At 38.3% G+C, this 22,053-nt stretch overlaps 1 protein-coding gene across 2 annotated transcripts in view; it reads right to left on the bottom strand.

Moving 5' to 3' along the window:
- plcb3 (phospholipase C, beta 3 (phosphatidylinositol-specific)) overlaps window positions 1–21,021 on the bottom strand; it is a 62,490-nt gene extending 41,469 nt beyond the window's left edge. Inside the window, exons 1-3 of one of the 2 annotated variants that reach the window (XM_016662427.1) lie at window positions 20,485–21,021; window positions 4,755–4,778; window positions 2,384–2,470 (exon numbers count right to left, since the gene is read on the bottom strand). In XM_016662427.1, coding sequence (XP_016517913.1) covers window positions 2,384–2,470; window positions 4,755–4,778; window positions 20,485–20,583 — 210 coding nt within the window. In that variant the 5' untranslated portion in view covers window positions 20,584–21,021. The remainder of the gene's footprint in view (window positions 1–2,383; window positions 2,471–4,754; window positions 4,779–20,484) is intronic. The other variant, XM_007575242.2, reaches the window with a different exon arrangement.
- Between the last annotated feature and the right edge of the window lie 1,032 nt (window positions 21,022–22,053).

Below are 22,053 nucleotides of genomic sequence, written 5' to 3'. Positions count from 1 at the left end.
GGATGGATGGATGGATGGATGGATGGATGGATGGATGGATGGATGGATGGATGGATGGTTGGTTGGTTGGTTGGATGATCCATCTTTAATTAATTTCAGCCTTTAAAATCTTATTATTGTTAGTTTGTTTTTAACCTTTGCAGATAAAATTTGTGTTTTTCTTATATTAAAATGTTCTGACCCGTTAGAACTCAACTAGCTTTTTTTCCTCTTACAAACATAATTGTTTATGTGGAAACGTTTCAGCTTTGTAAAATATGTAGAAGTAGTGCTGCTTGAGTATGATTTTTGTGCGCTCTACCTCTCTGTAACATTGACACAAAATCAACTGAAATCATAAAAAATACTAATAATGATCATTAATTTAATTTGATCCACGTTCAAAGAAACCAACAAATCATCCATTCTGCACCAGAGACTCGTCTCATCCAGCTAAACGATAAAAACTTCACTCCGTTGGCAGCCATTTTTGTGTAAAATCTCATCTCTATGAAAGGATCCAACACGTAATCGTCTCTCTGTCTGCTAAACAGTGTCACAGCTGCCCCTCCGGCGACAAATGGCCCATTATCTCATTCCCACAAACACACACGTGTAGCACATCAGGATGAAATGAGAGTTTAAAGCTCTGTGTCCACATGCTGACACGCGTGTCGACTGACGGGGTGACGTGAGCTCTGGCCCAGATATCAACACCGGGCCTCACAATCTGAAACATGCACACACAACATAGTGAGAGATTTTTGGTATCAGCGGGTTGTAGCACACATGCCGACTGGATAAACGGACAAAGTTTGGGTGTGAGGAGGAGGATTGGGTTAATTATGTTGCTTCTCTGGACGACTTCCTCGGCAGATACCACTTAAAACCAAACTTAGGTTGAATATTGTGTCAAAATACCACATGACCGCTTCACAACTTTTATCTGAAATCACTTTATATAATCAAAAGAGAAAGAAAGTCTGCATGAAACAGCAATAACGTCACTTCTTCCATCATCTGCATTTAATTCGAGCAGTTTTTCATTTCTGATTTACAGAACGACTATTTAAAAAGTTAAAGTTGCACTATGTAACTTTTAGAATTAATTTTTTTTACATATTTGTTGTATCTGTTACCATGTCGTGACAGAATATTATAAAATAGATAATCTATGAAAAAATAAAGCTCCTCTGGCTTCTCCTCATGCTAAATAGAAACAAGCAATCAGAGCCAGGAGGCGGGTCTTAGCGCTGTCAATCATGCCTGTGTGCGCACTGTTCTCTAAAATTAGCTAGAATCTCTACCAGTGACGGTGGATAACGGTGAGTTGTTTTTCCGCCATTAGCATATTTAGCTTCTCATTTATGAGGTTGATTGACAACGCTAAGACCCGCCTCCTGGCTCTGACTGGTTGTTTTTGGTCATTTCTTCAGACAATAGCAATTCCAGGAGGAGGTAGAAGAGACTAATCTTTTTTACAGATTATCTGTCTCATACTGTCACAACGTGGTGATTATTTTAACCAATATGTAAAAAAAAAAAAAACCCCACACATAAAAACAATTTTCTTCTTTTTAAAGTGACATACTTCAACTTTAAGGAGCAACTTTTTTATGAAGGGGTGGAGAAAGAAAAAAAAAATCACTGGATGATTTAATGAAATTTTAATGGTTAAATGACAAATTTAGAACCTGGTATTACGGCAAATGTGTGTTTTCTATCTAATGGAAGAGAATTAAATAAATACCAAGGCCAAAAATAATTCCTTACAATAAACTAGTTCATCAAAATTACCCCAATTATGATTAAGCACATCTGCAATACATCTGTGGAACACAATCGCAACTAAAATCTGGAATCATCCTACCAGCCCGCTGCTTATTGCATCCGACCAATTAGCTAAATGCCCAAAATGTCAAATCTAATATGACGGCACTAATGGAGACACAAACGCAGCCAAGCAAAGATATGAAGGGGAGGATGGATGTGCGGAAGTGGTGATGATGGAGCGAAAGAGAGACGAGACTGATAAAGACCACAACGACATCGGGGAGGAGGCGGAAGGAAGGAGAAGAAGACAAACACGAAACCCACCACAAATTGAACAGACCAATTTTGATGGAGCTAATGGACAGGAAAACCACAATGTGAGACTTTATAGGAGCTCAGAGGAGGAGAAGCAGTTAGAAAACATAAAGCAATACAGAGGAAGTCGGTCTATTTTCCATACAGCGGTGTTAAAGTGGACAAGTTAATGTTCTCGCTCATATTAGGACATTAAAAGCACATCAAGGTCCATTTCGGTTTCCTCAGATAGCAAAAATAAATAAATAAATAAAAAATCATTTTCTTTTCCATTTCAAACCAACATTTGAGGCTTTTTTCTGTGCATTTGTCTTACCTGTTGGCCCCCAGCTATCCACGTCAGGTAAAACCCATTTTCGTCGACTTTCAGGGTCCCCAGGACGGGTGTGGAGTTGGCCGAATCCTGAAGGACAGAAAACAAGACGTTAAAGCTGCAAATATAAAACAAAACAAAAAGACATCTCATGATTTAGCAAATGGACATTTAAAAGGTTTGTTTTAGGTTGTGGATGCTATTTCTTTCACTGTTACTTCATTTAGAGGATTAAGTTTTAGAAAATCTTCCTTTTTTTATAGAGCAAAACTGAGCATTAGTTTTGCATCTCTAATATTTAAGTAGCAGTCATAACACATCTGCTCATTTCCTAACAGATTGTAGTTTCTCAACCTGATAACATAAGACAATCATGAAACTAAAGCACAGCTAAAAGATTACGAATCAAAACATCTCTTAATGTACTTAAATTGTAGAGGATTTAGTTTAGTTATTGGTAAAATTAATTTGAATTAAATCAACTAGCCAACTTTTTTCTACTCAAAAGTAGAAAAATGTGGGAATATAGAAACCCAAAACTGATTCAAATTGTTTGAGCAATTTTAATCAATTTTACTTTGTTAATTTTAATCATGTTCATAAACATTGAATAGCTGGTGTTTATAAATCCTGTTTCCATCCGTTTATAGACACTTATCAGAAATATAATTAATTTATTTTTCTCAAAATTCTACACACAAATACCTTAAGATGATTGTTTAGAAAAAAGTTTGACATTTTTGCAATTTTAATAACAATAGAAAACCAAGAAAAGTCAGTTCTACCAAATACTGAAGCAATGAATGAAGACATTTTTTAGACATCTTTTTACAATGTAATTAAAGTAAAGAGAAATCACACTGGTGACCAGAGAGCAAAGGTTTAGTTTGGTTTTACGATCTGATTCAGGGTTTGCAAGATCAAGCAAATATTTTAGCTGCACCAGCAAAGCACAATTAATTTATATAAATTTTGTTTGATTGTTTTAATGTGGGTTGGATTGGCAGGTTGGTCTTTGGTGACCTTTGTTTTTGTTTTGTATTTTATCTTAAAAATAACAGCAGAAACAAAAGATTTTGTTGCACAAACGTACCACAGTTTACTGACACCATGTTTTGTTTTATTCCGTAAATGTGGACAGGCTGTTTGATCTTTGGTGACCTTTGGAAGCATTTAATAATACATTTTAAATAATAGCAGCACAAGCAAAAATTTGTGCCGCACAAACATTTGACATCAATTTTGTTTAATTTGAAGAAGGTCAGTGTGGGGAGCAACTTCACTCAGATTTTTACTGACATTTAAACCAACAGAAGCATAAATATTCAAAGCAACACTGATTTCTAACAAGTAAAAGAGAAAAATATCAATCTTATCTCTATTTGTTGTTGAGGAATCAAGTTAAATTTAAAAACAGTAATTTGATGGGTAAATAGTGACTGAAACGACACGTGCAGCAGCTGTGACATCGGGTTGTGGTACCATGTGTTTGCGTTTCATGCCGAGCAACGTTTGTTTTGGTCCTCAGCCAGCTTGAAGGTCTCATTCATATTCAGAATAATGACGGCACAGAAACCCAAATCAACATGTCAATGGCATCATTATTATGGAGTCTTACAATGTGGACCACACACACACACACACACACACACTGGCTCATCAGTTACACTCACAGACATGGCGGAAAACACCGACGATGCAGATTGTTTTTAAAGTGACGGATGTCTCAAGGACATCAGTCACTACTAAGCAGGGTTTTATTTTAACATTATAGACGTGAGGAATGTCAAAATTTTGTTTATGTACTCCTCAAATGCATTTTATTTAGTGAAGAAGTTGTTTATCTAGACATTTATTGGTGTGTTAAGTTCCGTTATGCTGCTCTTGGCAGTTGGTGGTTACCGTAGCAACAGGTAACTGACAGCTCCTCCCCCTTTTTTCTGTCTGTTAACTGTTGGGCAGAAGCTTCTGGATTAAAGTTAGCCGCCATCTTGGTTTCGTCTTTTGTTAGAATAAATACAGTGAACCTGAATGTGTCTGCCGTCAAGCAGTCTATCTACCGGAGCTGAGATAGCACAGGCAGCTAGAAAAAGAGCAGCAATAACGGTGGAAATTTAACAAAAACACGAAAATATTATCTGTAATAGCTGAATGTTAGGTATTCAAGCATGAAAATCACGAAATAATTTCAAGAAACCAAACTGAGAATGAAGCAAAAACAAACCACATCTTTATACGACTCTAAAATTACTATTTATAATAGTAATACCAGTGTCAAGGTGTGCCAAGGTTTTAGGCAGTCACTCTCAATGTGAAGCTAGTAATAAAACCTTAAGTGCTCTACAATTATTAGCTATTATGACTAAGAACGTACCTTCACTTTAGGCTCCAAGGGTGGCTAAAGATAAAACAGAGCAAAGGTTTGGATTGGTGGAAGGATGAGAGGAAGAGAGGGAAGATGAAAACCAGGTGGGAAAAGATGGAAAGGATGGGAGGGAAAAGAAAAAGGTTGAAAAAGAAGAAACAAAGTCAGAAAAACAGAATAAAATCTGATGGGGCATCTCAGTTCAATGTAAATAAACTAAAATTTTAAGTGTTTCAGATTTGTACATCAGTCCTAAATTGATAATCCCCCCATAACGTTGTTTATCAGTATAACTGGATGCCTTAAAGAGCACAAATAATTATGCTTTAGAGCAAGAAAACCTTAAAATATGAAAGATAAACTATCAAACATTAATCATTTAACCTTGATGAGTAATTTAAAACCTCGGTTTCCTGATGGTTGAGTTCTATCCCCACCCTAAGCAGGAATGTAATCTCGAAATTTCACAGATTGCTTTCTTGGCAAAAACAGACCAACTGAGCACTTAATTACAAAAAAAATGTCTGTATATGAAACACTGGTTTGTTATAGTAAACAAGTAAACAAGGAAGACTTTTCACTCTATCCACACAATTTTTAACTCTTTGTGTCAATTTATGTCATATGTGGATTTAACTTGAAGTGTATTCTTGGCACAATGTTTTGATAGCTGCATTACTCCTATGCGAGACCCTCATAATCACTGTATTTAGACATTTTAAAAACTATCCCAGATGCACCAAAGTGCTCCACAAGTGGTATATAAACAAGTCTAGCACGATGAATTACAAGTAACTGGGTCAAAAATAAAACATAAAGAGCTCTAAAAACAGAGTATAAAAGCTGTCTAGCAACTGAAACAATACACAAGTAATCCTACCAGTAAAAACCAGTTTTTCACACCAAACCACTGCAGAAAGTCTGAAGAGATTTGTTTTAAGTAGCTTTTGAATTGTTCGGATACCTCAGCAGACAAAACAGCAACTGAAAAGGATATATAAAGCATCATGACCACACAGTTCTTTAGATAGACATGCATTAGAGTAATAATGCTGGTCAGAACTGGAGCAGACGCCAGAATGTAACAGTTTCAAATTCGTTTTTGCTGGCAGTGATCACTCTCCACTGTGCTGAATTTCATTTTATTAACATAGGAAACTACAAGCATGAAAATAATTGAACATAAATGGTTGTAGGACTGGGAAACAGAATCGACTTTATCGATAAATCAAAATTTTGGCTTTTAAAGATTTAATTTTTGGAAAAATCAGGATTTTCCCTGGTTTTCCATAGTTCAGAGTGATTTCAACGCACTCACGGCGGCCATCTTGGTTGACAAGTGTGTTTTAAAGTTTCTATTTATTTGGACTTTGAAATCAGGTCAACTCTGACAGAATATTAGGGCCAAGCTATGATTTTTACATTGTCATAAAATTACAAGAACACAGTCATAATATTAGGAGAATGAAGTAGTAATTTTATGAAAACAAAAACAAGAAATAACAGAAATAAAATGAGAAATATTGAGCATCTTGTGAAGTTATACTTTGGTATAAGTTTTTCAACTAAGGAAATATTTAATCTTTTAACACATCATGAACAAATTAATATCAGTAAAAGGACTTTGACTCTATTAAACAAAGAAATGAGAATATTTAGAAGAAGAAAAGAAATTCACACAAACTGAGCTGCTCAGGTCAGATCATAAGTAAGCTTTTTTCATTAAGACTTTTCACTAAATTTTAATTTTGTGTCTTTATTCTGCTAATATTTTGACTGTACTTTTGTAATAAAGCTAAAATTCCTGTAGCCTGGCCCTAATAGTCATGCAACTCACAGACAGGATGACTGAAAGAAAAGCCAATTAATGTCATTTTCATTTTAAGAAAGAAAGAGAGGAAAAGAAAAAACGTGATAAAAATACAATAAATGGTTGTAAATTCTCCGTGTCTTTTAACAGACTCCTGAGTTAGAAGAGCAATAAGGTTAACCTTGGTCCTTTTCGAAAACATCATAAAGCTGCACTAAGCAGCAATAACTTTCCTCTTTAAAAAAACGTGAATCATTTGCTACAAACAAGACAATCAAATCTCCTTCTGAAGCCAAAACCAGAAGGAAATTCTGGTCCGTCTTCACATAACCCCCCTGACAGAGTAACATGAGCATAACTGGGACGAAAGGTGAACTCTGCTCTATAAATGACTGAACTCCTGACCTCGGTTTATTCACTGGGACAACCGGGGAGCCATACGGTCCCAAATGTGCTGCTGTGATTACCATCTTAAGGCTCTGACCTCATGGCAGAGGCTCCCTTCAGACAGCGATGGGATGCCGAAAACGGTGGAGCGGCGCTCCTCTTTGAGCGACTCACAGCCATGTTTGTTTATCTTTTTGCATGCTGAGCTAAAGCTTTAAAGACAACAGAACTGAGCTAAAAGCACTCCTAGCTGTCCAGAGTAACTCAACATCATAATCACTGACAGAACCTTGCTTTCTATTAAATGCATGTGCAGGAAATGAAAATGCTTCACTTGGGCACTGACAGCAAATTGGAGCATTACAAGAAAAATGTAACTTTAATCCAATTTGAGTTTAGCTTAATGTGAGACAGATTTACTTCCCCAAAACAAACCACTTTCTATTCAGCTTCAACTGCAGATTGTACATCTGTGATAACACTTTTGCGATCAGAAACATTTTAAACGGTGCAAAAACTCCTCGATTGGCTTCCAAGTTGGAGAAATGTTTTTTCTTTTTTTAAATAAAAAGATGATGAGAGCAGAAACAATGGAGCACAAAAGCAACACAGAGATTTAAAACTGTAAGTAACAGAGATGGTCCTGTAGACGCGGTTTGATTGGGCACCAAAACTGCAACATTTGTTACATTTTCAGCTGCTGCGGTTCAATTTTACACTGCACTGTGCCAAGCTATTGAAAAACTAATTGAAAAACTTTTTCCTCTCCTCGCCTGTGGTGGCGCTGCACCAAGACCCACTAGAGGAAACAACATAAAAACCTCAGAAGAAGACACTGAGCGCAACTTCCTTCTTCACAAAACGTAAGAAAAAAATGGAGTAGGGTCAGATTTTAGCAGTTGAAGCATTTCTATTTTTTCGTTAGCAAAAGGCCACGAGTGTCATGATCGTGTTTTTGTGTTTATTTTTAGTGTTTTTTGTGTGTTCAGTGCGCTTCCTGTGTCTCCGTCTCTGCGTCTTCCCTGTTGATTGTCTCCCAGGTGTGTCTCGTTCCCTTGATTACCCCGTGTGTATTTAGTCTCACCTGTTGTCTGTGTTCTTTGTCGGGTCCTTGTCTTACGTAGGTCCTTTGCTGTCTTACGTTGTCTTTGATGGTTCGTCTGCCGGCACAGTAGAACTGTGAAGTCCTGTGTCGGCTTTAGCTCGTCGTGTCAGTCTTTGTGTATTCAGTTGCTACCGGTGTTTAGCTGTGTGCTAGTCTCTCCGCCGTGCTGCCTGTTTTGGACGGTTCTGAGCTTTGTTATTATTAAATTCATCATCATTTTCACCGTACCTGGGTCTCTGCATTCTCTCCTCACCACTACCAACCCCAACTCCTGACAACGAGTTATTTCTCCCGCTAGAGTTAGACTTTCACATTTGTTGTGCTTGCATTTACCCAGAATGCCCTGTGCTATAGTCCATTTCTTGCTTTTGGAACAGTCTCCTATACGGGCTAATGCGAATGCAAACTAAATAGGCTGGTGTGAATGCATCCTTATAATACGGAAAATGTAACAGTTAATTAAACCCAGGCTTAAAATGTGATGTTTTAGCAAAATATCTTTGGACTTTAGTGCCTTATTTATTATTATACATTAATTCTTTTTGTTTTTTGTACACCATTATAAATTGTTGTCATTTATTGATAATTACCTATTTTGCATGTTGTCCAGCAGTTTGGTCATTGGCTTCACAACACACAACATCCAACTGGTCCCAGTTTGTGTGACCAATTGGATGTTTTGTTTACAATGTGACTCTTTTCAACCAGTTGGTCACAAATTTCCAGTTGGAGCAAAAACAAAAGCATTGTTCACACTCAGATGTGGGATGTATAGACTTTATCCTTATTATGTCTGGACTAAGTTCTGGTAAGAACTGTTTGGAGGATAAAATTACATGCATGCAAATTATGGCACACGCACATCATTGTGTTTGGATTGAATTTGCATGACTTGCGAAACGGTTTTACATACGTTGCTGCCAACAGTTGTTTGCTTGTGATGGTTTTCAATCGTAATATACTCAAAAGTGTCATTCAATGCTTCCTTATGCCACCAAAATGTTATGTAAATGATTTTTAGTTTGTCAATTCAGTTAAACTTTTGATTACAACTTAAAACATTTAGCTTGTCTTAATTTGATTACTGAACCTAAACCAATTATTTGGAATTTCCTTACTTTAGGGACTCATTTTTCATTTTTGTATTTAATTGTGTGTAATTACAGAATGAATCTTTAAAAACACTACTTTACACAAATGTCACCAAGTACGAGTTTCCAATGTCTGCGGCACTGAATATCTACAAATAATATTTCTACGTCGGGGGCGTCCAAACGTTTTACTACATTAGGCCAATGTTGTCAAGTTTGCAATACTCACGGGTCACAAAAGTCTGATTTGTTGTTTCATTATTAAAAACCTTTATAAAATTACTGTAAACATGCTTATTATTAGCTAAACAAAAAAATCTGTATTTATTCAATTATCTACCTAAGTTACTTTACATGATTTATTTCCAGGTGTGTTGGCCTCCCGTAAATGGCACAGTGTTCTGGTGTCGCCAGTGAAGTGCCAGGACAGAAGTCGCACACAATCTCTGCTGTATACGTTGTCGTTTTACAAAGCGATATGCAGGAAATCTGGAATTATCTGTCCAGTAAAAATGTTGACGAAAAACCTAAACAACTGACTGCAGCATTATGACTCAAGTCCAGTCTATTACTGGACAATCTGGTTAAGCTGAAGTTGTCCAGTTATGGTCACCAACTGGTTTTGTGGTTGCTTCTTTGTAAAATATATGAATTTAACTCAGAGACCCAGTTTTTCCTCGTTCAAACCTGCTGTTCTCTTAGAGCAATTTCACTCCTGATAGTCTGGTAGAGCAGGTTTAATTGGGCATCAAGATTGTAACAGTTGTTTCATTTTCAGTTGCTGCAGTTCACTTTCACACTACTTTGTGTATAACGATCTAAACTCTTTGAAAAACTTGTTCCCCTCCTCATCGTTGGTGGCGCTGCACCAAGAACCACTGAAGGAAGCACTACAAAAAGTTCTGAAGAAGACACGGAGTGCAACTTCCTTCGTTATGAAATGGCAACAAAAATGGAGTGGCGTCAGATTTTAGCAGCTATAGGATTTCTTTTTTGTTGTTGGTAAAAGACTAGTCTCTAGATTCTCACATTCGTTTTGGTTGTATTTACCCAGAATTCCCTGCGCTATAGTCCACTTCCTGCTTTTGGAGCGGTCTCTGGTCTGCTTGGCATTCACATACATACTCAAACCGAACCAGAGTTCACTTTAATAGTACCCAGAACTTGATTTTTAGGAAGATAAGAGTTTGCTTTTTCTGTCCGCATTGGAGTTCAATTGCATACTCAACAAACTGGACTTTCGTGGCAAACCAACCAGAGTTTGATTGAATTGGACTAAACTGGTGTGAATGCATCCTACATGTACCTCTAAGCTGTGCTTGATGCTCCCTCTGAAACTAAGGGAAAGCCCTGTCCAAGAAAATCAATAGAGAATGGCCTCTTCCCACACCTTGTTTACTGTACATGACCCCCACGGTGTGTTTCTGTGACAATGGGTGGCAGGTCTATAATCAGAGCCCACTCCCTAATTAACAGCCATATGTCGGAGCTTTCTGAAGTCTAGTTTTGCTTCCTCATACTGGCCTTTTCATGTCACACAGCTTGCAAACATCTACATCAATTTCTTCTGTCTTAAACTACCTAAAGGCCTCTTGAGGCTCTCTGGACCCTCCATCAATCCTAATGTCCTGACCCCCTCTGACAAACATCTTCATTACTAGTCTTCACTGTCAAACACCCAGAGTCGGAGTGGAGAGACCACCCTGGGGCTGATGTGTACCGACCGGATAACGAGCACCTCTTGAAAAATCACAACCTTTCCAGGGTACACAAGTTTGTCTTCCTACCCATATAAGGACATTGTATCGACTTCCATTCATTTTACTAAGTGCATTTATTTCTAATCCAAACATTTTTCTTAAAGGTGACCCATCATGGTTCCTTGAACATGTTAGGATAGCTCTATGGGCTAAACAAAACATGTTCATTAGATTTTTTTCACAAAATCATTCTTGGATAATGAGATTTTAGTTCTTATTTTGAGCTCCTTTCAGAATGAGCTGTTTTAGGGCGTCCTGTCACTTTAAATCCAGATAAACTGCTGCTGGCCACGCCCCCCAACTCAACGTTTACACTCCAACATGGCTGCTAGCTAAGGCTGGACAATTTGGCTGAAAAACTTATTACAATATAAGAGTTTCATATCAGTTAATAGATGATTATTTATTACTAGTTTTTTGTTTTAAATATCTAAAATACTGACAAACTGGTGGTGTGATGTTTCCCGTTTTATCCCATTTTTACTCCACGCTTCTGTTTTTTTTTTTTTTTAAGCAGCTTTGAGGCAGCTGCTGTTGCACGAGTTACTCAGCAGGTTGTTGCTAGGTAACCAAAGAGTGAGTTTTTTTAAACCGAGGTTGCTAGGTAACCAAAAGTTAATTCCACTCATCTTCCTTAGCTGGCCCTGAAAGGTCGAGGAGCTAACGACTTTCCTCTGTGGTTTCTGAATGGTAAGTCAACAACAAAACACAGCATACAGCAGTAAAACCAGCTGACCAAACATGCTGGAGCTCGGCTTGGGTTTCTAGGCAACAGCACAGTTTCTGTCAAACAGTTCATTTTCCAGAAACATTAAATTATTTCCAAAAAATGGCTGGATGTTTTTTAAGTGCTTAGACTGGTTTTAGATGCAGTTGAGACCCAAATGGAAGCACAAAAACATCCAAAAAGTGAAGTTTTGTATAAAATCCCAATCTTTACCAACACATTATTTGCCTTAATCAAAACTTAATTCACACTATGCCTCTAAACCCTCAGAAAGAGAGTTCCTCTGGGCTTGTCCTCACAAACAGGTCTTTATCAAGTCAGTGAATGTACCAGAGACAGTCACACACATTATTTCCCAACAGCGCAGCCATTTTTTCATTGCTCTACTATGCATGTGAGTGTGTGAGTCAGGAGAAAGCCATTAGTGTGGAAGCTGATAAAAGTGGCCGGTTTCAAGCGCACCTTTGGTCCGCCCTGCCTCTCTCTGTGCTTGGTGAGATCTGTGTGACCATAGTTCAGCTGCTGCTTTGGCAATATGCTGGAAGTTGAGGACAGCCGGTAACCTTTACACTCCTCCGAGAAAAGAGGGAGGAGACGACAGAGGTGGAAATGAGCTAAACAGAAAGAGACTCGCATGACGACGATAGTGATTTCACCAGATAAATAGTGATTAATCTAAATAACCGGCAGTTTTTGCTAAGTCTCGATAAGATCTCTGTTAGCTGGGTCTGCTTGTGTTCACCCTGAGTACTTTTGGCTGCTGCTCTCGCTGCGCTGGCACGTGCTGCGCACTTTATTTCTTCACTCTGCTCATTTAACTTTCATCTGATCAAGCTGTATTTTCTACCGTTGGACCCCTTAATTTGTAGATGTTCTGCACAATCAATAATAACCCTGTGTGTAGAGGCAATTTCCACTTTTCTGATCAATTTACATGCAAAAAAACAACAAAATGCTAATCAGCTAGCCTGACTGGCCTAGTGTGCATCTACATAAAACACAATAAACCCTGAAAAGTCTATTTTGTTAGGAATATAATTTACTTTCTTGCCATTTGCATATAGAAAATGTGAAACTTTATCAACTAAATAAAGAGTTTACACAAGTCTTTCATTCATAAGCTTGGACTTAATGTCAGGTTTTTGCTTATTGGTCTTCTACAAACTATTTTTTTTCCAACAGCTCATTTTTTTCAACAGCTATGTCAATTCATTGAAGATGACAAAAATATAAAAATATTATAAATTTCATTTTAAAAACTAAGGTTTCTAGAGAAAATGGTAAAGGAGCATCTAAGGTGACATTAGCTTTTCCCCAACATTAGTATAAACTGCAGAAATGCTGCAGTTTATACTGCAGTTGTTTAGCTTGTCACTTCCAAGCTAAACAAAAACCTAATGAAACGGAAAAAATACCTTCTGGTTACAAAAAACAGAGTTATAAGTGACTTTAAAACACCATTAAATAGAATAAACTCTTCTAATGTCTTCCAAATAATAATTGAACTCCAACATAAGCTACAGGACAAATGATGTACTAGAATATTACAGAACAGATATAAGCTTTTGCTTAATTCAACAGTTAATACATCTGATAAATGTGTTGAGCAAAGTAAAAATATGAATTTTATTCAGACTTCACACTTTCAAAATTCTGATTTCTGACTTTCAAAGTTCAGAATTCGGACTTCAGACTCAGAATTTACTATTTAAATTCAGAAGTCGGAGTTTAAGCTCAAAATTCTGCTTTCTTTTCAGAATTTTGACTCATCTAAATTCATACTTTTCCCTCAGAATTCTGTCAAAATCTAAATAAATAAAACATTCTAAGGGGAATGTCAATTATGTTGTTGGTATAGGAAAATAATCACAAAATAGCTTCTGACTTGTTGTAGTATTTATCCTAACCTAAAATCGTCTCCATAAACAATATAAACAATTCTGATTCTGAGTTTAAAGTCAGAATTCCTAGAAAAAAGTCAAAATTATTGTTTGATTGTTTTTTTTTTTCTGGTGGCCCTAAACCTTAAGGGTTATTGGTGTTAAAAACTAATAAGATTTCAAAATCATCTACTCTTTCAAAGAAAACAAAAGAAACGGGCTCGACCAGAAACAAATTTAACAGGAACGTAAACAGGCAGGAAGCAAAAAGTGGGGAAAAGACAGAGCAAGAAATGACAATAATGAATGAGGAAGAGATTAGTCGTCAGATAAACATGAGCAGCAAAGCTTGGAATGGATGGAGGTCAAATTATTACCACAGCTCAAAAGCAGAGATGTCAGCACCACACTTCACATGTGGCTACGGTTGACCTTTCACCTCTCGGCCTCCCTGCATCCAGGGCTCGTTTCTCACCAACCTGACAAGATGTCAGGAGCGTTTCTAGACTTGGTGTCACACATTCACACCATCCTTCGCTTTTCGTCCTTCTTTTTTTCCTAATCTCTGAAACATCTGAGAAATCGGGACTTGTTGCATCGACATGCAACACATCACCCAGAATGAACCCCCACAAACACTGACAAGTCTGCATAAAAACATATCGTTTAAAACGGGAACCTAAAAATACTGGTTTTAGTTTGAGTGAAAACAAATAGTGGGCCAGGATAAGATCATGCTGATGCCAAGTTGATAGGAAAAGCGTGATAATAAAAGCAGAAGTACAAGTCTGAACATGGAGGGAATTTGTCTGTTCAGGAAACATTCATGCTCAACTCTGATTTATGATTTCTTGCTGATTTTTTTTTTTTTTCCGTGCTTGTACATGCTAATACCAACTGAAAAATGGCTGAAAGCAAAACAGATATGAGAAACCAGAACTATAACCTCACTGGTTGGAAACACTATCACATGTAGCCAAAGGCTCAGCTTTGCTAAATTTGACCAAAGATGGAGCGTTATTTATTATTTTCACGCTAAAAATAAACCCAACGGCTCATCATTCATGGAAATACTTAAGACCCTCTTACTAGGAATTTAACATTTTCTTTCGTGGTTTTTATGCTTAGCTAGGTTAGCTAAGTTAGCCTTAGCAGGAAATGCTAGCTGGTAGCATTTCCTACCAAAATGATTTATAATAACATTTCTGCAGAGAGCACAGATATTAAGGGTTAATGGCAGATGGGTTGTAAATATAGACAATAAAGGGGTTTTGTATGTCTATGTAGCAAAATGCTAGCTTATGCTATCTTTTACGACAAACATTGATAGGAATACGTCAAATCTTTCACACAGAAGTTTGATTGCTGTCACATTTAATAAGTAGTGTGACCAAACATGCTACAAAAATAAAAAAAACAATCGGATTTCAGCAACAAATTTAACGTGAGCATCAAGATCTAATGCGTGTACGTGGCCTAAGTTAGCTTTTTAGGCTAATGACAGCTTCACATCAACTTTAAAGTAAAGTTCACCAAATCTTTTTTCGTTTGGTAACAAATGACCAATTAGAGGTAACTAATCAGCTCTGCATCTAAATTCCATGTAAAAATGTTTCCTCTTTATCTTTATAATGGAGGTTATGCAATTTGTTTGTTTGTCTTTCAGCGAAGATATTCAGCCCAAACCAGATTTACGGTAAAACCTTTAAAACAGCAGCTTTTAAATAGTTTTCCACTTGGACTGGACTCAGAAAAGCAGCTGCTTTGATTTCACTGTGGGTCACTGTGGACATTTTGAGCATTTTTCACGTTTTCATGTCACACAGCAACTTCCTGGTGTTTGATCTCCATGTTAAACTATTGCAGCTACTTGTTTATAAACAAGAGAAAATATCAAACTTCTATGTAATCCCTTCAAAAGAAGCAAGGAATAAAAAATGAAAAGTATACCTAAACTTGCAGCAGCCGGGTTTAACAAGCTGCATTACCATCTGCCCTGCAGCTGAGCAGACCTCAGAGTAATTTAGATTAAAACCCGCTAAGAGCCAAACAGAAAATGGCCCAGATTACGCATGTGTCTGCACCACTAAAACAGGCTTGTTTATATGGCAAAAAGAAAAAAGGCCTTTCAGACTAAATGATGGAAATTAGAAAAGCAAAAGCCTGAATATTGGAGAAAACAGTGCATGTTTTTCAGTTTGGTTTGACACAGAAATACTGACATAAAGGAAAAAGAGGATAATTTCTGGCTGAAAATTAAAGTCTAAAGCGAAATGCAGCGTGGCTTGTAGGACTGATTCAGTACAAGCCCAAAATGCATGTTTTTATGGTCCTCGGTGCCTAATTTAGCTGAACATGACAAGAATTTAGCTGAACGTATGAAAAGAAGCCCGGACGTTAAAAGGATGTCAGATTTCCAAAAGGTAACATGTGATTCCATGTGACGGTGTGTGCAGGTCCAGATTAAAGTAACTACATTAAACTGGATAAACTAATCAGCTATGCAACTTTTCTCATCTGGTCAAACCAAAAGAACAAACGGGTAGAAAAGTTTTATTGAACAAAATATAAGCAAAATGTTGTGCTTCTTGAGTAATTCACTAAAATTAAAGAAATCCCAGAGTTCAGCTGCAGCGTAACCTCATTTCCAAATCACTGACGGCGCTCCAAAGCTGCGCTGCAGACAAGCAGTCTGAAGCGCCTCGTTTAATTGGTTGTTTGGGGGGAATTTTAACTGGATTCCAGTTGGAATCTGCCTAAATTGAATTGCGGCTGGGTTGCACTGGGCCGGGCTGGAGCAGCGCGACAGAACCAAGGGGGAAAAAATGGTTTGGCTCTGGAGCCTCACAACAAGCTCTAACAGGAAGTCATTCAACACACAACCAGTAAAAAAAGAAACGAAGACCAGGCGTGCACAAACACATACGAGCACATGTGTACGCGAGCCAAAACACGAAAGAAAGAGTCAATTTGCAATGCATTCCTGCTCCTCCTCCTCCTCCCCCGTCCTTGCATGAGTCAGGGTGTCTTTCTGTTCGTCTCACAGCCTGAAGGCCTTTGGAAAACTCTGCAGTGAATTTTACAGACAGAGGAAATATTAGAACCAAAAACAAAAATGGGAAAATTCAACCAAAAGTTGAGACTATCAGAGAAAGTTGAAGTGTAAAAAAAAACAGATCCATGGAGACGGAGACGAACTGAGGGGACTGGATGTAAACAGACAGGAGTTCCCCAAGGCACTTTGTCTGGACACCAGTTCTTATCACATTTTAACAAATCCCTAAACCACAATAACTTTGTGCCAATCAATATCTAATAGATTACTTGTCAGAGAACATGAAAGGGCTCATCTGGGCAGTAGCCCAGGGCGCCAATTTCTCTGGGAGGTTAGTGGAGGGCAAAGATTTTTATTTTTGTAATAAATCTGTTTTTTGTACTTTATATAATAGATGTGAACTGTATTATTTAAGGATATTTATGAATATAAACAAAATTCAGATTGAAGTTGTTGATTTTTTTGGAAACAACATTGAATTATTGGCTATATTAAACCTACCATGAATGAGTTAACATCAGCTGATTTAAAAGTCTATATGTCAATGCACTGTAATTTATTATTACAGTGCAATTATAATATTTTTTCCTGAATAGGGCACCAAAACTGGCTCCGGCCCAGGGCCCCTCATCCCTGTAAATCCGGCACTGGGCGTAATCTAAAGGGTTTCTGGAAGGTTTTATGTCCAAAATGGCAATTTGATGTATTAGAAATGACATACTTAATGAATGCAAAAACCAAACACCTTGGGGAAATAATGAATAAATAAAAAAAACAACTGTTACATGAAGAAAACTGCACAGCTTGTTTTATATGGACAATAAGGCAACATTTGTATGACTGCAAAATTAGTCAAAAATCAAATAATCAGCGGTTGCCGAGGGCAACGTATCCAGGCCAGCAGCTGAAAGAAAACTTACTCTGAAGTAGATGTGAAACTATAATTGGTTATATCCATGTAAGGTCAAATGTTTACATACGCTGCATAAAAACACCAACTTTTCCCCTCTGTGTTTGATATTAAATCAAAATAAACTGTTACAGGTAAATTAACCAAATTATATGGACTTGCTAAATTTCATCTGATGGTTTTTAGAAATCTGAACAGACTAACATTACTTTCCCTCAGGCGGGGGAAGCCCAGATGATGGTGATGTCAGGGGTTTCCATTTGTAAATTAGCTTACCACATTTGAGTAAATATGAGGAACACCTGCTGGTGTACTTCCTTGTGTGAAATCATAAAAATAAAAAAGAAAGAAAGAAAAATGAGCAGGAATCAAACTGAGGACCTCCACAGGTCTGGTTTTATCCTTTCTAAAGGCGCCACATTCATGTGATCAAACAATTATAATGAAACAACAGACAAAAAACACAAAAAAGATGCTCCAAAACCCCAGAAAAAATCAAAAGACCTGGTGAAAACCCTCAAAGTCTGGCTGTTTTTCTGCAGGAGGGACTGGTGCGCTTCAACACACAGTGACCATCATGAGTAAAGAACATTGTGCTTTTATTTGCTGCCTCCTTAAGGGGACGTGAAGCGGTGAAACGGGGGACGCTAAACGACGCGCAGGGAGGCGTTTTGCACGTGTTTTTGAACGTTCACACGGTTAATCAGCAGCAGAAGCATTTCCTGGGAATTCCCTCTGAGAGAAACTGAGTTGGAGAAGCAAAGGAAGTATAAAAGCACATTTCAGTCACAGTTGAAAGAAAAAACCCTTCTCCGGAAGACAATACGATGCACACAATGACATGACAATGTGCTATAATTTGGTTAAATCTTTGTTAAATATCTGGACCAAGCTTTTAGCCTCAGTGAGATTGTTGGTGTCAAAAAGAACCAAGTGGAAATCAAATTAAATTTAATGTCAACTAGATAAAAATCCAAATTTGGTGTTTTGAGCTCCCTCACGTCTTTTATTTTAAGATTTGGATGACTGTTCATTGCTTTTAGCCTGTGGTCAATATTACAGAGATGGGGGGGTGCTGTGATGGCGCAGGGGCATAGCACGACTGATGCATTGAGGTCCTAGTCCTCATGGCGGTGGTCGCAAGCTCGATTCCCGTCCTGTCGACATTTGCCACATGTCTTCCTTCTCTGATTGCCCTCTTTCCTGTCAAACTACTTTCGAATAAAGGCCACTAGAGCCAACAAAACCTTCAAAAAAAAAAAGAATATTACAGAGATGGGACACAGCTTCAAGCAGACAGCAAGCAAAAAGAGACAAAAATATACAACCAAAGGGATAAAAATGATTTAAGTATCAGCATTTGTCCATTTTCTGCTGTCGTAGTGACAGAAATACGCCTGAGCGTCTGACAAAGTGATGCCGATATAATTGCCGTTTTCACTTTCTGAACATTTAAACTGATGAAATCCAAACAAAAGTTTCACTTCCAGAAAACTACCCAACTTCTGACTAAATGACAGAAACATCAACATTTTCTCATTATCTGAAATTTAATTGATTCTTCATATGAAAACGTGACGGAAATACAACCAACGTTCCTCACAGAAAACTACTAAACAATATATAAACTTTAAAATAACTACTGCATGTTCCACTCTGCGAACTTTAAAAGTGACTGGAGTAGAACCACAGGGACCAATTTATTAACTTTTAAAGTGATAGAGATTATGTTCCACTCTATAAACTTTTAAAAAGTGGTGGAAATACAACTGCATGTTCTTTTATTGTGGTGATAATTTATTTACAAGCCTGCAATCAAATGGAGCTTTTAGGGTTAACTTATTGAATTTCTTAAGCAACAAATTCTGAACTTATGAAGGAAACAAAAATTGAGCCGTTTCTGTTCCAACTTACAAACTTAAATTAGCCGTAATTATAATAGGCCTGTGTGGTATATATATTTTTTATTTTATAGCTGCGTTGAGTCTGAATTTTTGCTTGTTTTTTCCAAAACATCAGCTTTCTGCCTATTAAGATGGAAATACTAAACACTCACTTTCTGAAGTTGGAAAAAAACCTTAAAATAAATCAATTATGATGATGATGTTGTAAAATCTGAGGTGACAGAAATTTAAACGTTGTCTCACTTTTAAAACTACTGCCCTGAATCAGCTACAGCTTTTTATTTATTTTTTTTGAAAGCATGATTATATTTAAGTTAGAAAAGTCAGTCAAACCCAAACATTTTTAAATGTTCAGCTCAGTTTCTGACGGCATACATTTAAATCTGAGAGGTTTGAGCTCCTGCAGGTGACCAAACCTGATCTATCTGCGAAACATGATCGCAATAAGAGCGCAAATAGGGCAGCATTCCCCTCCGAGCCGAAACGTTTACGGTCACAACTGAACACAGAGACAAACGCTTTGCATGCGGTCTGCAGCTTGAGCCTCTGTTAATCATTAATGGGTCCGATCAGGCCCTTACACCCTGCAACTCTCACTCGTTGACACTGTCGGTGCGTGCCAGGGTTGCCAGACACGAGGATAAACACACGGAAGGTAAAAACGGAGAAACAAACATCTGCGGTCGCATTAAAAGACTCCGAAAATACGCGGAAGCGCGTCTAAAAAAGCTTGATGATATTTTCAGGTGAGATCCTGAGCGTGATTTCCCCCACGCCCCTCAAACGCGTCCTGCTGAGACAGGTGCTCCAGGGACGCAGAAGTTGGGGGAAGTTACATAAAGGTGAGGGGAAACCGGCTCGACTAGAAGTCAGCACAAAACGGCGCATTTAAAACCCGGCTGGCAACTATAAGGGACTTTCTCTCTTTCTTTTTCTTTAAGGCAGAGTATCGCATTAACACACTTTCAGTACAGTGAGCTCCTCTGTTCAGGACACGGTCCACGCACACCTGCGCTGTTAGTTATGAAACACACACACACACACACACACACACACGCTGATCACTAACTTATGCGCTTGAAAGCGCAGATTCAGCAGAAAGCACCTCACCTCTTCCCATCTGATGAACTTGCTCCCCTTCTTCAGCTCTTCGTGGACGATCACGGGTTTCAGCTGCAACGCGTGGACTCCCGGCTTCGCCCCGGCCATGACGAGGGACTCCCCTGCCCGGCTGCCAACGCCTAAAACCCCGGCTTGCGCTTGCGGGACTCCCTGGGAGCTTATCGATCAGCTTCTTCCTTCCTCCAAAGCTTCTTCTTCTTCTTCGCCTCCTTTTTTCCTCTCGGAGGCCCCTTAAAAGTTGCCGCGGCGCATGAGGAGCCAGATCCACACGGAGACGGGACCCACAACCGCTGCTGTCTTGTTCACGTCCGCGTCCACGCACCGGCGGTGACGCGCCCTGTCTTCTTTCAATCACCAGCTTTGATTCATTTATTTCTTTATTGATCCCTCCTAAAAGCGCAGTGGAGATCCCAGTTTCTTTCTCTGGTCCATCTGGTCGCCTCTCACAACTTTCCCCGCTTCCTTACTCTCTTGTCGCCTCTGAGGCGTTTCTTCTTCTTCTCTCCTCCTCCTCTCCTACCAGCATGTTTTCTGTGAGGAAAAAAAACAGAAAGAGAGAGAGAGTTTTTTTGTTTTTTTGAAAGAGGAGCTGCAAAGGGAGAGGAGGAGGACGGCGTCAGATAGCGCTGAGTGACAGAAATGAGAGAAGCGAGAGGGGAGTCGAAGTTTGTGTGAAATGGGTGTGTTTAAATTAGTTCCTCTGCTGCTTTGTGTCTCTACAATGCTAAAGCAATGAGGACGTGAGACCGAAACAGCTGTGCAATGTGCAAGATTGTGCAAAAAAGCGGTCTTGACCAATAGTTAGTTCTTCAAACTTCCTTAAAATGTCTCTGTTTTTGTCACTTAAATGTTTCAGATGATTAAAGCTGCAGTATGTAACTTTCATTCATTTTTAAAAATGTCATTTTAGAGTATAGTAGTTTGAGACAGATAATATGTGAAAAAAATCTAGCTCCTCTCTTTTTCCCAGAACTAAGAAACAACCAATCAAAGCCAGGCTGGAGGGCCATAGAGCTGTCAATCACCCTCTGTCTGGCGCTGCTCATCCTCTTCTTTCTCTCTGTGGCGCTGCAGTTAGCACAGTCTGATGTGAATGCTACAGCTAGTTAGCATGGCTACCAATGAAGGAACAAAAGACCATATTTCCTGTAATCGTAAGCTCCTTTCCTGTCATTTGCACATTTAGTAGTGAATACATGAGGATGATTGACAGCGCTAAGACCCGCCTCCTGGGCCTGATTGGTTGTTTTTGGTCGGGAACTTTGCTTTCCTCAGACACCTTCAGGGAGGAGGTGGAGGAGACGGAGCTATTCACAGATTATCTGTCTCATAACAAACATGTTGACAGTTTTAACAAATATGTAAATACATAAAGTGATTCAGTGGAAATGAAGCTAATGTTAGTTCAATATTTGGAATCTTTGTTTACTTTCTCCGCTGCCATTTCTAAAATACAGGTAGACTATGATTCTAATTCTGTTTTCACACCTAACACTCTGGTATACCTGGTTTGATTGGGGAACAAAACTGAAACATTTGTTACATTTTCAGTTGGTG

This window comes from Poecilia formosa, unplaced genomic scaffold (assembly GCF_000485575.1).
Source record: "Poecilia formosa unplaced genomic scaffold, Poecilia_formosa-5.1.2 Scaffold373, whole genome shotgun sequence".
Classification (NCBI taxonomy): domain Eukaryota; kingdom Metazoa; phylum Chordata; class Actinopteri; order Cyprinodontiformes; family Poeciliidae; genus Poecilia; species Poecilia formosa.
Note: the sequence above shows the minus strand (reverse complement) of the source record. Positions and strands in the feature narration are given on the sequence as shown.